This window comes from Carcharodon carcharias, chromosome 1 (assembly GCF_017639515.1).
Source record: "Carcharodon carcharias isolate sCarCar2 chromosome 1, sCarCar2.pri, whole genome shotgun sequence".
NCBI classification, from domain to species: Eukaryota; Metazoa; Chordata; class Chondrichthyes; order Lamniformes; family Lamnidae; genus Carcharodon; species Carcharodon carcharias.
In genome coordinates, this window is record NC_054467.1 from 200,647,226 (window position 1) to 200,668,796 (window position 21,571).

Below are 21,571 nucleotides of genomic sequence, written 5' to 3' on the forward strand. Positions count from 1 at the left end.
TTCCCCCAGACTCCTGTTGACTCCAGTTTTGCTAGGACTCCTTGATGCCACACTTGGTCAAATGCACCCTTGGTGTCAAGGGCATTCACTCTCACTTCACCTCTGGAGTTCAGCTCTTTTGTCCATGTTTGAACCAAGGCTGTAATGAGGTCAGGAGCTGAGCAGCCCTGGAGGAACCCAAACTGGGCATCATTGTTCAGGTTATTGCTAAGCAAGTGCTGCTTGATAGCACTGTTGATGACCCCTTCCATTACTTTACTGATGATGGGGAATAGACTGATGGGACGGTAGTTGGCCGGGTTTGATTTGTCCTGCTTTTTGTGTAAAGGACATACCTAGGCAATTTTCCACATAGCTGAGTAGATGCCAGTGTTGTAGCTGCACTGGAACAGCTTGACTAGGGGCAAGACAAGTTCTTGATCACAACTTTTCAGTACTATTGCCGGAATATTGTCAGGGCCCATAGCCTTTGCAGTATTCAGTGCCTTCAGCAGTTTCTTGATATCACATGGAGAGAGAATCGAATTGACTAAAGACTGGCATGTGTGACGGTGGGGACCTCCTGGAGGAGGCTGAGATGGATCATCCACTTGGCACTTCTGGCTGAAGATTGTAGCAAATGCTTCAGCCTTATCTTTTGTACTTATGATCTTTTATACTTATGTGCTGGGCTGCTCCTCCATTTAGGATGGAGATATTTGTGCCCTCTCCTCAAGTGAGTTTAATTGTCTACCACCATTTGCGACTGGATATAGTAGGACTGCACAGCTTAGATCTGATCTGTTGGTTGTGCTATTGCTAGCTCTGTCTGTTGCTTGCTACCTATTCTGTTTGGCACAAGTAGTCCTGTGTTGTTGCTTCACCAGGTTGACATGTCAATTTTTAGGTACGTCTGACCCGGCATTTCCTCCTGCACTTTTCATTGAATCAAGTTTGATCTCCTGGCCTGGCAGTAATCCTAGAGTGGGGGATATGCCAGGCCATGAGGTTACATATTGTGGTTGAGTCCAATTCTGCTGCTGCTGATGGCCCAATGCGCCTAAAGGTTGCCTTGAGTTGCTATATCTGTTCAAAATCTTTCCCATTTAGCACGGTGGTATTGTCATACAACATGATGGAGGCTATCCTCAGTGTGAAGGTGGGACTTTGTCTCCACAAGAATTGTGCAATGGTCACTATTACTGTCTTGGATAGACGTATCTGCACCAGGCAGGTTGGTGAGGATAACGTTAAGTATGTTTTTCCCTCTTGGTCCCCCCATCACCTGCTGCAGACCCAGTCTGGCAACTATGTCCTTTAGGACTCAGCCAGCTCAGTCAGTAGTGGTTCTACTGAGCCACTTTTGATGATTGACATTGAAGCCCCCCAACTGGAGTACATTCTGCACCCTTGCCATCCTCAGTGCTTCCTCCAAGTGGTGTTCAACATGGAGTACTGATTCATCAACTGGGATGGTGATACATGGTAATCAGCAGGAAGTGTCCTTGCCCATGCTTGACCTGATGTCATGAGATTTCATGGGATTCAAGTTGATGTCAAGGACTCCCAGGACAACCCCCTCCTGACTGTATACTACTGTGCTGCCACCTCTGCTAGGTTAGCCCTTCTGGTGGAGCGCGGCATACCAAGGGATCGTGATGGTGTCTGGGACGTTGTCTGTTAGGTATGATTCCATGAGTTTGACTGTTGGGCTGTTGCTGGACCAGCCTGTGAGACAGCTTTCTGAATTTTCACCAAGGCCCCAAGATGTTAGTAAGGAGGACTTTGCAGTGTTGACAGGTCTACCACCAACTTGGGCAGCGAATTCCAGACACCCACTACCGTCTGCATAAAAAAATTTCTTCCTCATGTCCCCCCTACACCTTCTGCCACTTATCTTGGATCTATGTTCCCTGGTTCTAGAATTTTCCACCAAGGGAAACAATTTTATCCTGTCCACTCTATCTATTCCCCTCATAATTTTGTACATCTCAATCAAGTCACCTCTCAGCCTTCTTTGTTCTAAGGAAAATAACCCCAACCTATCCAATCTCTCCTCGTAGCTACACTTCTCTAACTCTGGCCTCATTCTTGTAAACCTCCTCTGCACTCTCTCCAGAGCTATTGCGTCCTTCCTGTAATGTCCAGAACTGTACACAGTACTCCAGTTGTGGCATCACCAGTGTTTTATACAATTTCAATATTATATCCTTACTTTTATATTCTATACCTCTGCCAGTGAAGGAGAGCATTACATATGCCTTCTTTAAAACCTTGTCTACTTGAACTGCTGCCTTCAGGGACCAGTGTACTTGTACACCAAGATCTCTCACTTCATCCATCCCTCTTAGTATATTCCCAAGTATTGTGTAATCCCTGTAACTGTTTGACCTCCTTAAATGTATGACTTCACACTTCTCTATGTTAAAATCCATCTGCCACTTTACCACCCACTCCACCAGCCCATATATATCATTTTGGAGATTATGGCTATCCTCTACACTATCCTCTACTCGGCCAATCTTTGTGTCATCTGCAAATTTCCCAATTGTGCCCCCCACGTTCACGTCCAAATTGTTAATATATAACACAAACAGCAAGGGTCCCAACACTGAGCCCTGTGGAACACCACTTGAGACAACTTTCCATTCACAAGGGCATCCATTGACCATTACCCTTTGTTTCGTGTTATAAAGCCAACTTTTTATCCAGTTTGCCACGTTACCCTGAATCCCATGGGTTTTTACTTTCCTGACCAATCTGCCATGTGGGACCTTGTCAAATGCCTTGCTAAAATCCATGTACACAACATCTACTGCACTACCTTCATCAACCCTTCTTGTCACTTCCTCAAAGAATTCAATCAAATTTGTGAGGCAAGACCTTCCTTTAACAAATCCATGCTGACCATCCCTGACTAGTCCATGCCTTTCCACTTGACAGTTAATCCTATCTCTCAGGATTGATTCTACTAATTTGCTCACCACTGATGTAAGACTAACTGGCCTACAATTGTTTGGAATTTCGTTTGATCCCTTTTTAAACAATGGAACTATGTTTGCATTTCTCCCGTCCTCTAGTACCTCCCCTGATTCAATTCAGTTTCTGGTCAATGGTAATTCCCAGAATTTTGGTAGTGAGGGATTCAGTGATGGTAATGTCATTAAATGCCAAGGGGAGGTGCTCATTGCCTGGCACTAGTGTAGCACAAGTTTTACTTGCCATCTATCAGGGCAAGCCTGAGTGTTGTCCAGGTCTTGCTGCATATGGGCACAGTGCTTCTGTATGTGAGGAGTCATGAATGATGCTGAACATTGTGCAATCATCAGCGAACACCCCCCGTTTCTGACCTTATGATGGAATGAAGGTCATTGATAAAGCAGCTGAAGATGGTTGGGCCGAGGGCACGACCCTGAGGAACTTTTGCATGATGTCCCGGAACTGAGATGATTGACTTCCAACAGCCACAACCATCTTCCTTTGTTAGGTATGACTCCAACCACCAGACAGTTTTCCCCTTGATTCTCATTGACTCCAGTTTTGCTAGGGCTCCTTGATGCCACACATGGTCAGATGTCACCTTGATGTTGACTGCAGTCAACTCTCACCTCACTCTTTTGTCCATGTTTGAACCAAGGCTGTAATGAGGTCAGGCGCTGAGTGGTCCTCGCGGAACCGAAACTGACTGTCAGTGAACAGGAATGTAATGAATGTTGTCTACATGGTTATTAAGAAGGCATTTGACAAAGCTCTGCATTACAAGCTTGTTCACAAAATTGAGGCTCATGGAATAGAGGGGGGTCATTGTCAGCTTGGACTAAAAAACATGACGTAAGGACAAGAAACAGCAAGTTGTTGTTGCTGGTCATTTTTCTGACTGGAGGATGGTGGATAGTGGTGTTCCCCAGGTTCAGTGCTAGGACCACTGCTTTCTTTATATATAAAAGACCTGGATCTTGGAATACGGAGTAGAATTTCAAAATTTGCCGATAATACCAAACGTTGGAGGTGTGCCGAACAGTGAAAGTGATAGCAATTGACTCTAACAGAATATAGATAGGCTAGCAGAATGGGCAGACCAATGGCAAACGGAATTTAATACAGAGAACTGAGGGACTGCATTTTGGCAGAAGTGATAGAGGGGACAATATATACTTAATGGCACAGCTCTAAAGAACGTGCTAGATCAAAGGACCTGGGAGTTCATGTGCATAGATCTTTCAAGATAGTGGGGCATATTGAGACAGTATATAATGAAACATATGGAATTTTGGGGTTCATAACTCCCCTGCACAATGCCTCCATTTATATATCTTGCTAGGCCACAGCTAGAGTATTGCATCCAGTTCTGATCACATTTTTGGAAGGATGTGAGGGTTGTTCAGAAGGTGCAGAGGAGATTTTCCAGAATGGTTGCAGGATGAGGGAATTTAGCTACAAGGTTGGGCCTGAGAAGCTGGAATTGTTCTCTTTGGAGCAAAGGAGATTAAAGGGAGGCCTGATATAGCTGTACAGCTTGAAGGCATATTTAGATAAGGTGGACAAAATTTGTTCCCGTTTAGCTGATCATGCAATGACTAGGTGCCATAGGTTTAAGATTTTGGTCATAATATATAGGATGGATGGGAAGAATTTTTTATGCAGGGAGTGGGAATGACCTGGAACTTGTGGCCTATAAGGGTGGTGGAAGTGGAGATGATCAATGATTTCAGAAGGAAATTGGATGGGCACTTGGGGGAATTTAACTTTCAGGGCTATGGGGATAGAGCAGAGGAATGGAACTGACTAAATTGCTGTATAGAGACAACCAGCATGGACTCGATGGGATCATAATGACTTTTGGGTGAGAAGTGAAAATAAGAATGTGCCTGAAGACCAGAATGCCCAGACAACACCATCTCTGCACCCTCAACTGGAGATGATGAATTGAGTTGGGGGACAATGGAAGAGAAAAATATTCATTTAAAAAGTGACTTGCATTGAAGTTTCAATGTCCAGATTTACTTGCAAAATGCTTAGCACCTGTACAATTGCAGCAAATCCACTAAGACCTTCGGACCACTGTACCTGAATTTTTGATGGGAATTTATTTTTTGTTTATCTGATGGGAATGCATTTCAGACATTAATGAATGTATCTCCGCATGTGTTTAAAAATGATCATGCTTTATGCACATATCAATTTTTATTTTGGCTTGCAAGACTCTGAAACGTATGAAATGAGTACCTAGATTTTAAGTTCCTGTACATAGATTTTTGTAAAGAGACAAGCTTGAGTGTTGTAGAAAGCAGTTCTTCCCAAGTGTTGTATTGAAGGTTTAAACAAGCTCTACCATCTGAAACTTTTTTCCAATCTTTTCCCTTTTTGAATGACTCAACACTTCTGCTGGAATATAGTTCATTGGGAACTAGGCATCTTGCAGCACTTTGCTAGAATTGCTGTCATGTTTCCTTAGACTACATGTTTATTGGGGCTTCAGGTGCATCACACTATACCTGCTGTATGTCCTTGCTCAATGTCCACATACACTGTTGGAAGGATTAATTGAATAATACTCCACAGCAGGAAACCTGGGCGGATTCCCTTTTCTTAGATGATTAATAGCACCTCTTCAGATTCACTGAAATCACTAATGTGACACAAGCAGGAATGTGAGCTTGAGACTGTTCTCATCTATATGCCTGAGCCAGTCATTGATAAACTCCTTTACCATTTGGGGAAATTGTCTAAATTGTACCTTTAAAGTCGCAATAACAGCTATCCTATCTTAGGCAAAAGCAAAAAACTGTGGATGCTGGAAATCTGAAGTAAAAGCAAAAAAATGTTAGAAATACTCAAGTCAGGCAGCATCTGTGGAGAGAAACAGTTAATGTTTTAAGTTGAGATGACCATTCAGCAGATTTGTTTCTCTCCTCAAATGCTGCCTGAGTATTTCCAGCATTTTTGTTTTTATATCTTAAGATTTGTGTTGCTGAGAAAATAGAAGCTTGCACAATCCATTGTAACTTTAATTAATTCTTTAAGCAGCTTACAGAAACAAAGGTCTTTACAGCTTCCACTGTTGTAAGAATGGACAACCAAATCACTCCAGGACCAAGGTATGAAATGTCCTATTTTAATATGGATTAACCAGTTAATGTACATGATGTAGAGCAACTTCAGAAAACTATAGGTTTTTGCCACTGATATATTTTAAACCAGCCTTTGAAATGGCTGAAATTTGAAGTTGAAGGTACAGCACAAAGCAAAGTGCTTAGTACGACTGTATATTACTAACCTAATCAGTTTCTTGAGTGCCCAAGCGACCTTCTAAATGTGTCCCTGCACAATACTGTGATGTCAGTTTCTTTAATTTTTCTGGCAACAAATGTTGTTAAGAGCCATGTGCATTCATTGCTCTTAATTGAATTGGCTTCTAAACTGAAAATTTAAATCAAAACTACAGTTGCAGATGAATAGGAAGGCAATGCAGATCTTTTGTAACATATCCAAATCTCGAAGTCAAAGCTGGAAATATTGTAGGGCAAATTTGGATGTCTTCATATCTATGAAGAAACCTGTTCAAACGGTGGGCTATATTTTCTGAAGTTATTCAAATGTTTTTGTATTTATGACTTGTGCAGTGTGTCAAGATTTATAACTCAACAAAAACTCAATTTTAGCAGCAATCATGTTTGGAAATGATTTGCTAGCGCATAGTTTTAAAATGAATCACCTAGAAGCTGTTGTCCTATTGCTAAAATTTGGCTCTTCTAGTTGCTCACTTGCCTTGGCTACGAATGTAAATTGTTTGTTGAAGAATTGTTCTCTAGTTTATTTGCTTAGAATTATTCTGCAGAAGGAGGATATGCCATTGAGTAGTTTACAATGGGCAGTCTTGTTTTAACTGGTATTTTTAAAAATATGTGCTTTCTGCAGGAGTATATAATAATGTAGCACAATTAAATTACAGCGAACTTGAAAGAACATATCTGTTCCAATGATTGCTTGCTTCGGAGCAGGATCATTTTCACAATCAGCCCTCCCCCCTTCTCAACCCGTTTACTAACTGCAACCAAGAAGGCAGACCCACTTCCATATCTATGTCACAGTAAACACTAGGATTCAACAGATACAACTTGGCAACTTCATTTCCCCTCCACCCAAATTTCTAGGTTATTTGTGTTTTCATTTCACTTAATGGCTGTGACTAGTTAGTCTTATGCCTCCAAACTTTTATTGCCCCTCACTAGCTAGTGCCTGATATTTAATCTTGTTTTCACAACAGAATCAAGCCATTTTTGAGCATGTTCACTGGCCTTTCTCTTCCTTCTGACCTAACTAGCAGACACTATGCTGACAAGCATGTGTCTGAACACAAGTTTACACTAAACTTTCATATTCTGCAATAGCTTTGTGTTTTTTGGAAATTTATTCCCCTTTAAAAAAAAACTCTCTTTTTGATGAACTGTAAGCCAGGTTGATAAAGTTGTGCTGTTTTTAGAAAAAGAATCTAGTCTGAAATGTTACAAGTGCCTCCTGAATCCGTTTTACAGTCCTTACAGAACCTGTTAAAGGTCTGAAAATAAACTTATCTTTTTTTAAGCACTGATCTAGCAACATTGCTTCAAAAACCCTCAACTGGTGCTGTAACAGAAACCAACTCGTGTGAAGCACCCCAACAGGCAAACCTCACTCAGTCACTGGTGTTCACTAATTCCCAACATGATGATCCAAATTCATCGGTGGAAGGAAACTCCAATGCTGTGAATTCCTACACTCAGAATCTGGTAAACCAAAAACAAAACAAAATTACTCTACATTTTGCTATGTTTTCTGTGTAAATTAGAAGAGCTTCAAAAAATTACGCTTGATAGACTTTTCAGATGTATGTTCTGTTAGAGTTGATTTCTCCTTCAGAACAGGTCTTCTGCAGCACTTGGGTTTGACCTTCTTTATTATTGTAATCAGAACTTTTTAAGTAAAGCATGATCTTTTGTGTGGAAACTGCAAATTATGCCATCAGTTTTTTTTCCATCTGATTGCAGTAGAATGCTGCTTTTTTTTTGTTCTTCAGTATCATTGTCTCATCCCTTCTTACTTATTTCAAGGTGAGGAAATTTTGACCCCATTAGCTTTGTGATGGTAAGGCTTGTAGTTTTGTAGCTTTTGCAAAAATGTTTCTTCTGTGTTTTTCTCTTCTAGTATGACTAAGAAGCTGGTGGGATTCAAGTGTTGCTGATCCTGTGATGCTAAGTTTCCATTGATGGATTGCCACAATGACTTTGTCCTGGGCCAGGGTCAACTTGGAGTAGGCTGCTCCATCAGAGAATTTCTGAAGTGGGCCTGGGACCAGAGGAGAGATTGTCCTTAAGGGACACTTCCTTGATACCAGGTGCTGCACCCTCAGCAGAGAGGACTTTAGCATAATCATTGGGCCCTTGTGGTATTTGAGCATCTCCCTCAGCTGCTGAGAAGGGGTGATTGTCTCATGAGTCCCTGCCATGGCAAAGACTAAGGCTTGTGGGCGACAATTTGGGAATGGGGTTAAATAAACCTGTATACTGTTTGACATACAAGTTGCTTCAAGCAGGTGTTTCATTCATCTTTATAGTTGCCTCTGATCCTCAAGATTGAAAGGCCTCTTGTTTTGAGATCCTTTGCTCTCTGAGCCAGGTTTAACCAAGTGTACTCAAATATTTTGAGAACTGGGGATTGTTGGGGCTTTATTGCTTAACCAAGACAACTTTAATTGCAGCTGTTGTGTGCTAAATGTTTTGCACAAGCTCAGACATCAACAGTGCTCTTGCTAACCATTTTAAGAAACTTTTTGATTGAAATATGCAAATAAAACAATGGTGAAAGTGGCTTGGGAACCAATTTTGTGAGCTGCAAAATGCATCATAAATTTGATTAGAAAGGTGAAACTGTAACTGAAGTACTAAATGTAGCTACATTATGTACACTGGAAGCAAAATTTAAATTTCTTATCAATTTAGTTGAGCTAGCAAATGATTATAATTTTTTACTTCCAAGTTGCAATTCTGCTTTAAAAACTACTGGAGTATTTAAGTTATGAAACAAAGCTGACTTGTTAGCTTTATATTTCATGTGGGTGCCTTTTTAAAAGTTGATTTTGTAAGTGCCAGATGACTGCAAAATGTTCAAAGAAAGTCAACTTGACAAATAATGCAACTTTGAAAGCAGAACTTGTTTGAAATGTATCATTGACTTTCGATAGTAAATTAAGCCCAAGCACTCTCTTCACATAGTGTATAAATTGTTGTTTTCCCTCTTGTTTTGGTATTCTTGCGTGTGTCCTGATGAGTGCAAGATGAAAAGCTCAGACATATCCCTCTTTCAGCAATAGACTGGAAAAGTGGCCACCTTACAGATGGGACTGGAGAGAATGAGGGGGTGGGAAGAAACTAACAACAATCCTGCCCCATTTATAAAAATGTTGAATGGTTTAATGGGTACATGGGTTGCCTGATGGCATGTAGTTGAGTAATATAGACCTTGCAGTAGGGAAGTCTCTGCAATGGGGTACAGTTCTTGATTTCCATTAGCTAGGGAGGATGAAATTTGGCTGTGTCCTTTTTCCTGCTCGATGACTCCCTGATAAACTTAAGTGCATGTTGGGTCAGGATAAGTTTGGAGTTGCTGGTGGTGCTCACTTTTCATTCTGTGTGCAGGCATGAGTTGGCCTGTTAACATCTCTGTTGTGCAATTTTTGTGGTAAATGCGTGATCCTTTTCTAAAAATGGCTCCTTCATTTAGCAAAGACTGCCAAAAGGGTATCCTGATGTAGAGAAATTACTCTATTTATACTGTACTTGGAGTTGCAGTATGACCTATCCGAAGTTGTGCACAGTCACCACTTGAAGCTTTTCTTAGGGTGTTATTTAACCTTTTGTGTAATGTACGCTTTGAATTTTTAAAAAAAACATTTAGAACAATTTTCTGTTATGTTTGAAATATTTGAGTTTTTTTGGATCAGCACATACAAAATTGCTGTTTTAAGCATTCATTGGATAGCATGTGTGACTTGCTATATCAGCTGTCATGTGGTTTGTCTGCTCGGCAGGCTAATTTATATACTTCCAACGAGCCAGACATCAAAACCAATTGTGAACATTTGCAGCATTACTGAAAAGTCTAATTTCAATAAATTATGTCCATGAAAAATTCTAGCCAGCAAGGCTAGAAATTAGTATTTTCATTAAGTTTTCTAAATATACAGCTGCCGGTTATCAGAATTGGGCTCCAATTTTGCAGTGGATAAATATGATTAACTATATTCCAGGTCATTGAATTGGAGATATCATTACTGATCCTATGGTAAATAGAAAAATATACAACATGAGAAGGCAAAGTACCACATGAGATTTTAGAAAGCTATCGTTACAACAGTTTGCACAAAGCAAGCAATCTCTACCTGAGAATCGTAGTATGTCACGTTATTCGCATGCTACTCTTGACACATTATCATAAGGTTCCTTAAAAGCAGTGCTGATATCACTTTTGTGCTAGGTATTTAAATTCTAACCGAAGCAACTGATGTCATAGTTTACACACAAGGCAAAAAAACCCACACATTTTCCATGTTCAGTCAAAGTATCTAATAATTAGGGCAGCAGCATTTTTAAATGAACATTTCCAGAGATGTTCAAATTTGACTCAAAGTATTAATGTAATTTCAGTCAACTGCTTTCAGTGAAATGGCTGACCTTTTGAAGCTTTTATGTTTGTCTGAGAATGTAGATATTAATTTCACTGATCCCAAGATACCAATGCAGTTCACTGGTGCAGTCTAGAAGTGATGCAGGTAAAGGTATAAGTTGTTAGTATAAAAAGCCATAAAATATCTTTTGTTCAGCTTCTAGTTAGTTGGTGTAGAATTCTCAGTTTTTTTTTTAAATTGACTTTTTTTGTTTCCCCCATTCATCCTTAAATTCATATTGCTGCTTTAATGTGCTATGCTTCTAGATATAAATTTCTTGTGATTATCAAGATAAGTTACTGATGTATAATTTTTGTGGGAGGAAATGTTTCTCATGACTGATTTTAGATTTTGTTGTCAACTATCTTTGGAGGCTCAGGGAAGCATGATGTTGTACTGTCTGTCCATTATTGTGATGATCAGAAATGCAGCTGCTGAATTTGAGGGTGGTTCTATGTTCAATCCATCAGATTGTTTTGAGGCTATTGGACCATTCTGTTGCTTGACCCATTCAGGAAGTGGTACTGGCTTAATCTTGTAAATGCTTTAAAGTGGACACTTCGCTGATTTTTGTGACCTTAGAATAGTCGAAAACTCTGTTCCAACTTTTATTTTTCTGAATACTTCAACTAAGAAATTAGATTCTTAAAAGGCTAAAACAATTGGTTTTAAAATGTAGGTCAATGCAGAATGTTTCTTGATTTGTCCCCATGAAGTTGTACATGTGCATTCTTGCAGTCTTATGGCAGTGTGTTTATATTCTTAGTCCACTGCTTTACATTGATAGTTCAATGTAAGAGTGCTGGAGTGTGTACAATATTTTCTTTTAAATCTGTCGTTTGGCAGGGGTATAAAGAAAACAAAGATTAACCACTGGGAGCTCTGTAGATGAAGTTTAGTTGAACTTTGTCTCTGTTAAACAGTAATCCCATAACAAACTCCATTGAAGCTCTGTTTCCTGAAAGATTCTCTCCATCAACTTAACAAATGCTTCCTCATTTTACTTTTCCCCCTTTTCTAAATGAAAAGTTAATTTCAAGGCTTTCTAATGCCACAAAAAATTACCCTTAGCCAATTTGCCTTTCAATTTGACCTTTTTTTCTGGAGCAGATCTTGATTTGATATTTAATTCAGAGAGCTGACTGTAAACTGACCAGGAGACAAGCACTTAGCTTCAAAAGTTGCCATCTTGTATTGCAATTTGAATGTCAGATTAAAGGAAGCCTCTTCCTTTATGAAAGGAAAAGCAGTTGTAGCCTCTTGTTCCTGAATTAATAGAAAAAGCCTGCTGCTAGGTAAACACTTGCTGTCGACAGGACTCTTTGCCTGGAAGTGCCAAGCCAAATAATTCAATGTATGGAAAGTTTTTTTTTGTTTATTCTGCTTCAGTTTCTTCAGATGCTCTAACTTTAATTGCAGAATTTGCTTTTCAGGGAAGAAAAGTGTGAACCTTTTAACCCTGATATAATTTGATCTATGAATGTTAATTACCATAGCATGTAATTAATTTTACGTTGTAAAAACTTTACAAGCTTAAGCAACTGCATCTTTTATAGTGGTTAGGTTTTGAATGATTGGATGCATAATTGGCATATCAATTTTATTTCCATTCATCTCCATGTAATTGAAGGCACTTTCAACAAAGCATTGAGAACAGCATTTTTGAAAAGGTCAATTGAGATTTCTGTTTGAAAATGGTCATGTTAACAGTAAATGTTTGATTTAGGTTCTGTGTTCACTCTTTCTCATGGGGATTTTTGCACTCTAGTAAAATGTACATTTTAGCTGGTTAAAACTGCTATCGGCTTTTGAGTGCTTTTCATTTTGAGTAGGTAGTTTTTTGGGGCAACTAGGAAGTAGTGTGGTGAGGTAGATCAGAGAAAGCAGTAACTTGTATGAAGTCAAATCCAAGTGCATTTGAAGTACCTTTCTGGGTGAGGAAACAGAATTTCTAGTAATTGTATCTGAACTTTAGGTTTGCTGTGCACTTTGTATATTTAAATTAACTGCTTTCAAATTGCACTGAAAAGCTTCTTAACTAGCAAAGATTTTGTTTATCCAGATCTAGCAATTTTGTTACTCAGCAATATCTGAACTAGTGACCTGTGTTGGTGTCAAGTCTTAATGTTTTATGTTTATTGCTTGAAAAAAAGAGACATGCTGTTGAAACTTTTCTTCTTGCATTTATCAGGAGAGAGTTGCAATAATACCAAATCTCAAAGGGAACAATTTGTACTACATGAGAAGTGGGTGTTGATTGGTAAGCAAGTGGATTCTGGCGTTGTCATGGAGAATGCACCAGGGAACAGTTAATTTAAAGACTAGCTTGGCTGTTAATAGTTCGTAGGTCCCAATGACTGGTGGATCCTATCAAACAGCACGTCCCCGTTGCTTTTTTCCAACAGTAGAAGTACTGACTGTATTCAACCAGCACATGCTTGCAAAACTCAGAACATAGTATCCAACATTAGATGTAATTCTGAGATTGGACAACACTTAGTAAACAAGACTGATTGTGCTAAGCATTACACTAACAACCAATTTAAGTATAAAAATAAAGAAAGCAAATGCTGAAAAAACTCAGCAAGTCTGGTAGCAACAGTGGAGAGAGTCCAATGTGACTTCTTCGGAACTGGAGAGAGGTAGAAATGTGATGGGTTTTATGCTAATGAAAAATTGGGGAAGGGCAGATGGAGCAAAACAAAAGGTCAGGCATACAGCGATAGGTAGGAGGACAGGAGAAGTTAAATGACAAATATCATGAAACAACAAAGGGGTGGTAATAGCATTAAAGACTAAAACAGGTGTTAATAGCAAAATAAAGGTCAGCGCACTCAAAGCAAAATATTATGTTTTATAAAGTAGAAAAAGGGTCAATGCTGTCTGAAAGCAAAAACATGAACAAGATACTGACTGGTGTTAATATGTCAATCATCTTGTTAAAACCAATTGTTAGTTAAACAGGTGATGGGCATTAATTATCCCATCTAAATAGAATAAAAGGGTACAGCTGGAATACTGTGTGGAAGCTACTAGGAAGTTAGTAGCACTGAGGAGATGTCTTAGAAATAAACCAGCTTTAACCAAGAGACCAGCCTGGATTAATTCTTCCACCACAACCTCTTACTGTGAGTAACGACTGGCACTTGGGGCGGAGGTGCCCAGAAGGAAAATAAAAAAAGAAATGAAATGGAGCACAGAGTCCATGATGTGAAGCTGTTGAACTCTATTTTAAACCCAGAAGGCTGTAAATTGCCTCACTTGCTGACCCTCCAGCTTGTGCTGTGCTTCTGGAATGTTGTAGCAGGCCAACGACAGAAATGTGTGGGAGCAAGATGGTGAATTGAAATGGCGAGCAACTGGAAGGTCAGGGTCATGCTTGCGGACTAAGCAAAGACATTGCGCAAAGTGATCACCCAGTCTGCGTTTAGTCTCCCCAGTGTAGAAGAGACCGCATTGAGAGCAGTGAATATAGTAAATTAAATTGAAAGCAATGCAAGCAAATCACTGCTTCACCTGGAAGGACTTTTTGGGGCCTTGGGACTGTGAGGAGGGAGGAAACAAAGGGGCAGGTGTTCCCACTACTGCGATTGCATGGATAGGACATGAGGTGTTGGGGGTGATGGAGTGGACCAGGGTGTCACAGAGGGAACAGTCACTTCGGAATGCTGATGGGAGGTCAGGTGGCATGCTGGAATTGGTGGAAATGACAGAAGATGAGGTTGGTGGGGTGAAAAGTGAGAACAAGGGTACCCCTAATATGGATCTGGGAGGGAAGGGGTGAGGGCAGAAGTGCAGGAAATGGGTCAGACACGGTTGAGGCCCTCACAACCACAGTGCGTGGGGAATCCTCAGCTGAGGAACAGGGAAGACATGTCAAGTGCCATTGTAGAAGGTAGCATCAGAACAGATGAGAATAGAAAACAAATTTAAGGTTATCAATCAGGCTTACTTACCTGTTGCTTGAAATTGCATATATTCACACATGGGGCCCTGCCCTTTGCAAACAGAGAACATGTCTACACACTGCACTTTTCAACTAAACAAAAGCTTGGGGGACAGCCATTCCCTAGTTCATTTCTCATAGCAATGCCTTGACTAATCAGAGTTGACATGCCTTTTGATTTTAAACAACAGATTGGCAGTTAACTGTTCCTTGGTGTATTCTCCATGGCAATGCTGCTACCAATCAATCGGCATCCTCTTCTCGTACAGTATAAATTGCTTCCTTTGAGATTTGGTATTCTTGCGAATCTGTCCTGATGACTGCAAGATGAAAAGCTTTGATGGCATGTCTCTTCAGCAATACTCAAGTTCTGTACTACTAAGAGATATTTTGTATTTATCTTGGCTTGGAAATTTTTGTTTCATGGCACTAATGGGATTTTTGTGGAAATGCCCATTAAGAAAAACAAATTGAGCACTTAACTGGCTGATAAGTGTTCAGTTTGTACTTCAGCTGCAGAAAATTCCATTAAATGTCATATGCAGAGTTGCTTTTGAATACGGCTACACTTTTTGAACAGTTGAAACTGTCTTCCAAATTACTAATGATGCTGTGCAAGAAAGTTGCATGAACTACTTAAAGCATAAAGAAAATGGTGTGAATATGATGTTTTAAAATCATTGATCTCAAAATATCTGGCAAAGGGCAAGAATTACAGGTGTATAGAATATCATATTTCATGCTTCTCAGAAAACTTAATTTGTTTTCTGTTTTCCTTTTATAGTCGCCTGGGTTTGGGGAGCTTGCAGCTACAAAGATTACCAACTCTTCAGGGTCCCAATTACTTGAGCAGTTGAAATCCTCTGGTTTGGTAGAGATTGCTGCACAGGCTAGAAAACCAAGTAGCAACACTCATTCCTGGGAAGCAAAATCAATTTCACAGTCAACAGCCCTGAGCCAGTTTGGTCAGTATTTTGTTATGAATAAGTAATTCCTATGTTTCCAATATTCGTATCAACAAAGGAATGAAACTTGTGTGTGTTTTAAAATATAATTTCCTTGCTGTGTTTCTGTTTCAAATGTTTATTTTGATTCCAGTACAGTTATTGTAAGTAAAATCACACTTGCTTCATGACTGCATACACTTGTTAACAAGGTTGATTTTTAAAAAAACAAGAAGTCTCAGTAAAATAATGTTATTACTGTTAAATACGATTATTTAATAGCTGGATAAATTTGTGGTTGTCAAAGATGAAAACTGAGACTAATCATAGCAGTCTAATTTGATTAGTACAGAAACCTAGATGTCTTTTTGAAAACTGACTGGTAATATTGTTATTGAACTGCAAGTACTTTTGTGACATGAGGGAGCTACAACAGAAAGATAGTAATTGTAAGTGAGATGAATACGTAACAAATATATGCTTTGGAAGGAATACTATATTTGAAAATGGAATACAGAAATAAATACATTGTCATGTGTGTATATATAATGTACACAATTCTCAAATTATTTTAACAGTTATTTGGGCATCTTTTAGACCTCAAGACCCAGCCTGAGCCTTCACCTGTTCTGAGCCAGATGACCCAACGACAGCAGCAGGCCTCTGAACCAGCATTAAATTCCTATACCTCCCAGATCAAGTTGAGAGAATTGTCTCCTGTTGAAAGCACTACTGCTAAAATGATGCAACTGCTACCTATCTCCACAGACAATCAAATAGCCAATGCTCAACAGATGCAGCAAAAGCAACTTAAAACACAAAGGCGGAAGATACCAGCATCTTCTAAAGTAAGTCAAGAAACAGTTTTGTCATGCTTGTGAATGATGTATTTTGAACTGAGTTGGCATAAAAACATTTTTTAGCTGTTGTAATCATTTTGTCCAGAAATAGTAAAATGTTCTGTGATGGAGCAACAAGTTAATATTCTAGTGTGCTTTTAGTAGTAAAACGTAGGTTTTAGTTAATATTATCCTGTGGTCATGTCTTGTTGGGAAGGGCAGAGCAGAGACTGCTTGGTGGATGCAGCAAATCTTTTACACCACCTGCCTGTTTGCCTCAAGATCCATTCATGCAAAATTGTATAGGATGTATGCCACAGAAACAAGCCACTCTGCCCAGCCAATCCATGCTGGCATTTGGTCCATTGATGCTGCCTCCATCTGCACGCATCTAAGTCCATCATCATAACCCTCTATTCCCTTCCCCCTCATATGCTTGTGCGCTTCCCCTTAAATGCATCTATACTATTTGCTTCAACCATCCCTATGGTAGCGAGTCCCACGTTCTCACCACTTTTTGGGCGAAGAAGTTCCTTCTGATTCCTTGGTGACTGTATTAGATTGATGGCCTCTAGTTTGAACCAGTGAATAGTGTTTGGAGTTGAAAAGTTGTTTTAAAAGCTGGAATTCTTCACCTCACTACTTGTATCAATAGTCCACCTCCACTGCTCAGTGCTTATGGCCTACTAATACCCTTCGACATGGAGCATAAAGTGTGACTTTATAACTGCATATTTGTATACGCAGTTTGAAAAGTGAGAAACCAGACAAGTGATACCCAAGCATGTAGCTGAATGTTTTGATGTGGACCATTACTTTTGAGGTTTTTGGCTAACTTGAGAGCTAAATGTATTATGAACTTGGGTGTTTTGTGTTCTATGTGTTGCCAGTTAACCTAATGTTCTTTCAAAGTCCTCGCACTTCCTCCGATGTCTTTCCATAGTGAATCTTAACAGTGAAGATTTAAAAATATAGACATTTTGAGGTCAGCATTACACCATGTTGTAATGAAATTTCATGTGCCTGGAATGTAGCTTTCAATCTCTAAATGTCCACATGAAGTTCCTGATCTGTCAATTGCTGTTATATATTGGCATGTGGTGAAGCTGAGGAAGGGGAAAATAGTTAAGAGCTTTGGTTTAAAAAAAAACTGCAAACTTGAAAGAAAAATGCTGGAAATACACAGCAGATTGGTCATTAGGCAATAGATCTTCCCTGTCTACCCTTGACCAAATATTGCCATGTAAGGTTTAAAAAAGATTTGCAGCACACACTGCATTTTATTCCCCATGAATTAATGTGAGAATTTTGATCTAATTGTCCAAATTAGGGCAGTTGGTAAAACTGGTGTGTTAGGCAAACTTCCTTTAGTGGTTGACCAAATAAGTACAGAAAATGAAATACATAATTTACTTTTTTGTTGGCTGTGATTGTACCTAAAGGTTAGTAGTTGTGACAATTGACCTTGACCTTGGTAAATCCTGCCAGTTGCCATCCATAAACTTGCAATGAATGTATCCTAATCAGTTCTTCAATGCAGACATCAACTTTATTCTGAAAACTCTACTGCAGGACTAGCATAAAGTACCCATAACTGAGTAAACATAAATTACAAAGAATATGTGGGCTGATTGTGAGGCTTATTTTGAGGCTCACATGACTTATAAGCTAGGTTACCTCCAAAACTTGGATGGGTAGATAGGGAGTCTCTCTTGGACTTTGGCCTTTATGATTTAAAAGTTCATTTCGTGGCTCAAAAATACTGGTTATGGTTTAATTCCTGTTACTATTCAGTGGGTATCTATACAAGTCTTGTAGCAAACCAGTATGTCGTCTTTTGTCAACACAGTCTTGATTTATAATTCATTTTTTCCCTGACGCTATCTTTGATCTCCCAGCATTCAACATTTTAATAAGATCTCTGTTTGAAATGTTGTGCTAAAAACTAGGTAATAAGCCTTTTTAATTAAGACACTTGAGCTGAATGCAAGATCAGGTGACTTGCCTCCTGGAGGTGAATGAAGGATAGACTTCACAATAGGGGAGAATTGTGCATAGTCTGTGGAACAAATGTGCTTGACAAGATGGTAGGCTTTTGACTGATGCTTGCTGGTTGTAAGTGCGTGTCAAGCAATGAACTGACTCAAAGCTGCAAGTGCTGACAATGCAAATTCCTTTTTTTGGTTGCATAAAAGACAGTGCATTTTCTTTCCATTTAGATTCCTGCATCTGCTGTTGAAATGCCAGGATCAACGAATGTTTCTGAACTGAATGTCCAGTTTGGAGCCCTGGAGTTTGGGACAGAACCTTCTCTGACTGAATTTGGAACAGGAAGCAAGGAGACCATCAACCAGACACAAAACCACTTGTTTTCAAATTCTGTAAGGTAAGATCACATCATTTTGTCCTACCCCAGACTCCGCCCACTTGGCTGGTGTAGGCACCATATAGATGCTCCTCTGCAGCAAAGGAAAGCTAAATGCAAATTATCTTAACAGCTGCATCTTGGTAGCACATTGCCATGCACTTGAGCAGCATTGTCTAAGGCCAGAGGTTGCTAACTGGGAGATGCTGCAAGGTGAGAGAAATCTAAATATGCAGAAGAAAAGCAATATGAGGCACAAGATAGTCTTCTAAAAATATACTGAATTGTTTGCTCTGTATGTGCAGTCTATTGGCTTAGCACTGAATTGCAATCTGGTTGGTTAAGTATCTTTACCAATTTAGTTTTAGGAATGGAAACATGTTTACAAAAGTCATCATTGAGTAGCTAATATGCAGCATTAAATTTTGTTCTATAATTTAGTGATTCGCTGTCACAGTTTTTGTCGATATCCAGTGCAGTTCAAGAATCAACAGACCCATCTGCTGTCAGCTCTTGCAGCTCAACAACTGCTCAGATCACTCCAGTGACTTCAACGTTCGATCAGAATTCAGTGCACGGGATATCTTATCAGAACTCCCTGGGTACATCCCCTCAAAAGGAAGCTTCTTCTCAGGTGATTGTCAAATTGTTAGAAAAATATGAATGGAAATTTATATTTCAAAGGGCTGTAAATCTTTTGTTTCTGTAGAGTAAAGTAGCTTATGGGGAAAAATGGATGATAATTCTGTATTGCATTATGGAAGGTTTGCATCTGATGGTTTCCTGGACAAAGCTGCAGATGGCAACCCTACCGCTACATGCGATATGTTGAATAGAGGTTATATTCCTCCTTGTCGGGAGGAATATTCATGAGTTGGAAGATTTTAAGCATTGGTGGACTGGAATCAGACTGGCCAGAATGAAAGTGAGCAAGGGCAGACCTTCAAGGCAAATATGGTCCCATAATGGGGACCAAGCACACCCTAAGAAAAGAACTTAAAATGATACAGAAAAACAATGTTTATGACAATTTGGGTAGAGAATACAATTGTAAATCTGGCAAAATGGAACGGAGGGGAAAATTGGAAAAGCATTTGAGGACAAAGAGTATCAGAAGATTATTGGGAAACATGAAAGGGCCCCTCAAATTCTTCTAAAAAGTGAAAGGATGGTTAAAAGGATGATGGGACAGATTAGAGACAAAAAAAGGAAATCACCTGGCAGCAGACTGTGATACTCTCAGTAGTTTGTAACTATCTTCACAAAAGAGAATGAAGTTAACATCACTGAATTAGGGAGAGTAGAGATGTTGGATAGAATATGAATAGATAGAAAGCAGTGCAAAAGCTAGCAAGTCACTTGGTTCAAATTGGATGAGAAATGAGGGTGGAGATAGAGAGGGCATAGGCTTGAAATTATCGGCTTCCTTAATTTAGAATGAGGCAATAAAACGTAGGAGCATAAGTAGGCCATTCAGCCCATCGAGTCTGTTCTGCCATTTAATGAGATCATGTCTGAACTGATGATCCTCAACTCCACTTTCCTGCCTTTTCCCCATAACCCTTGACTCCCTTACTGATTAAAAATCTGTCCATCTCAGCTTTAAATATATCTAATGACTCAGCCACTACAGCCTGCTGCGGTAAAGAATTCCACACATTCACTACCCTCTGAGGAAGAAATTCCTCCTCATCTCTGTCTTAACTGAGATTCTGCCCTCTGGTCCTCAACGCTCCCACAAGGGCAAACAACCTCTCGGTCTTCTAAACTCCAATGAGTACAGGCCCAACCTACTCAGTCTCTCCTCATAAGAAAATCCCTCCATCTGTGGGATCAACCTATTGAACGTTCCCTGGACTGCCTCCAATGCCAGTATGTCTGGGGACCAAAAGTGTTCACAGTATTCTGGGTGGTCTAACTAGTACCTTTTTTGATTCATTTACGGGATGAGGGCTTCGCTGGTTGGGCCAGCATTTATTGCCCATCCCTAGATGCTATTGAGAAGGTGATATAGTTTTAACAAGACTTCCCTACCTTTATACTCCATTCCCTTTGAAATAAAGGCCAACATTCCATTTGCCTTCCCTATTACCAGCTGAACTTGTATGCTAGCTTTTTGTGATTTATGCACGAGGACCCCCAAATCCCTCTGTGCTACAGCTTTCTCCGTTTAAATAATATTCAGTTCCTCTATTCTTTGTGCCAAAGTGCATAACCTCTCATTTTCCCACATTATATTCCATCTGTCAAGTTTTTGCCCACTCACTTAATCTGTCTTTATCCCTCTTTAGACTGATTTTCCTCACCGTTTGCCTTCCCAGCTATTTTTGTATCATCTGCAAACTTGACGATAGTACATTCACTTCCCTCATCCAAGTCGTTAATATATATTGAAAATAATTGTGGCCCAGCACTGATTCCTGTGGCATTCCACTAGTTACAAGTTGCCATCCTGAAAATGCCCCCCTTGGCCAACTCAGTCTTCTATTAGATAGCCAATCCTCTTATCCATGCTAAAATACTACCCCCAACATCATGGCCTCTTATATTGTTAAATAGCCTTATGTGCGATACCTTATCGAACACCTTTTGGAAATCCAAATGTATTACATCTACTGGTTCCTCTTATCTATCCTGCTTGTTACCTCCTCAAAGAATTCTAATAAATTTGTCAGGCATGATTTCCCCTTTGTGAAGCCATGCTGACTCTGCTTGATTATAATATACATTTCTAAATGCTCTGCTATTACATCATTTATAATAGACTCCAACATTTTCCCAGTGACAGATGTTAAG

The 21,571-nt window shown here is 39.6% G+C and overlaps 1 protein-coding gene across 7 annotated transcripts in view; it reads left to right on the plus strand.

Annotated features, from left to right (window-relative positions):
* Nucleotides 1-21,571, plus strand: part of ubap2a (ubiquitin associated protein 2a) — a 156,024-nt gene that overhangs the window by 50,125 nt on the left and 84,328 nt on the right. For 4 of the 7 annotated variants that reach the window (XM_041187434.1, XM_041187405.1, XM_041187427.1 and 1 more), the window contains exons 10-15: nt 6,004-6,077; nt 7,565-7,748; nt 15,412-15,592; nt 16,169-16,419; nt 18,630-18,796; nt 19,217-19,409. In XM_041187434.1, the coding sequence (XP_041043368.1) occupies nt 6,004-6,077; nt 7,565-7,748; nt 15,412-15,592; nt 16,169-16,419; nt 18,630-18,796; nt 19,217-19,409 (1,050 nt within the window). Of the gene's footprint in view, nt 1-6,003; nt 6,078-7,564; nt 7,749-8,190; nt 8,354-15,411; nt 15,593-16,168; nt 16,420-18,629; nt 18,797-19,216; nt 19,410-21,571 lie in introns of those variants that run through there. The other 3 variants (XM_041187414.1, XM_041187407.1, XM_041187442.1) reach the window with 3 other exon arrangements.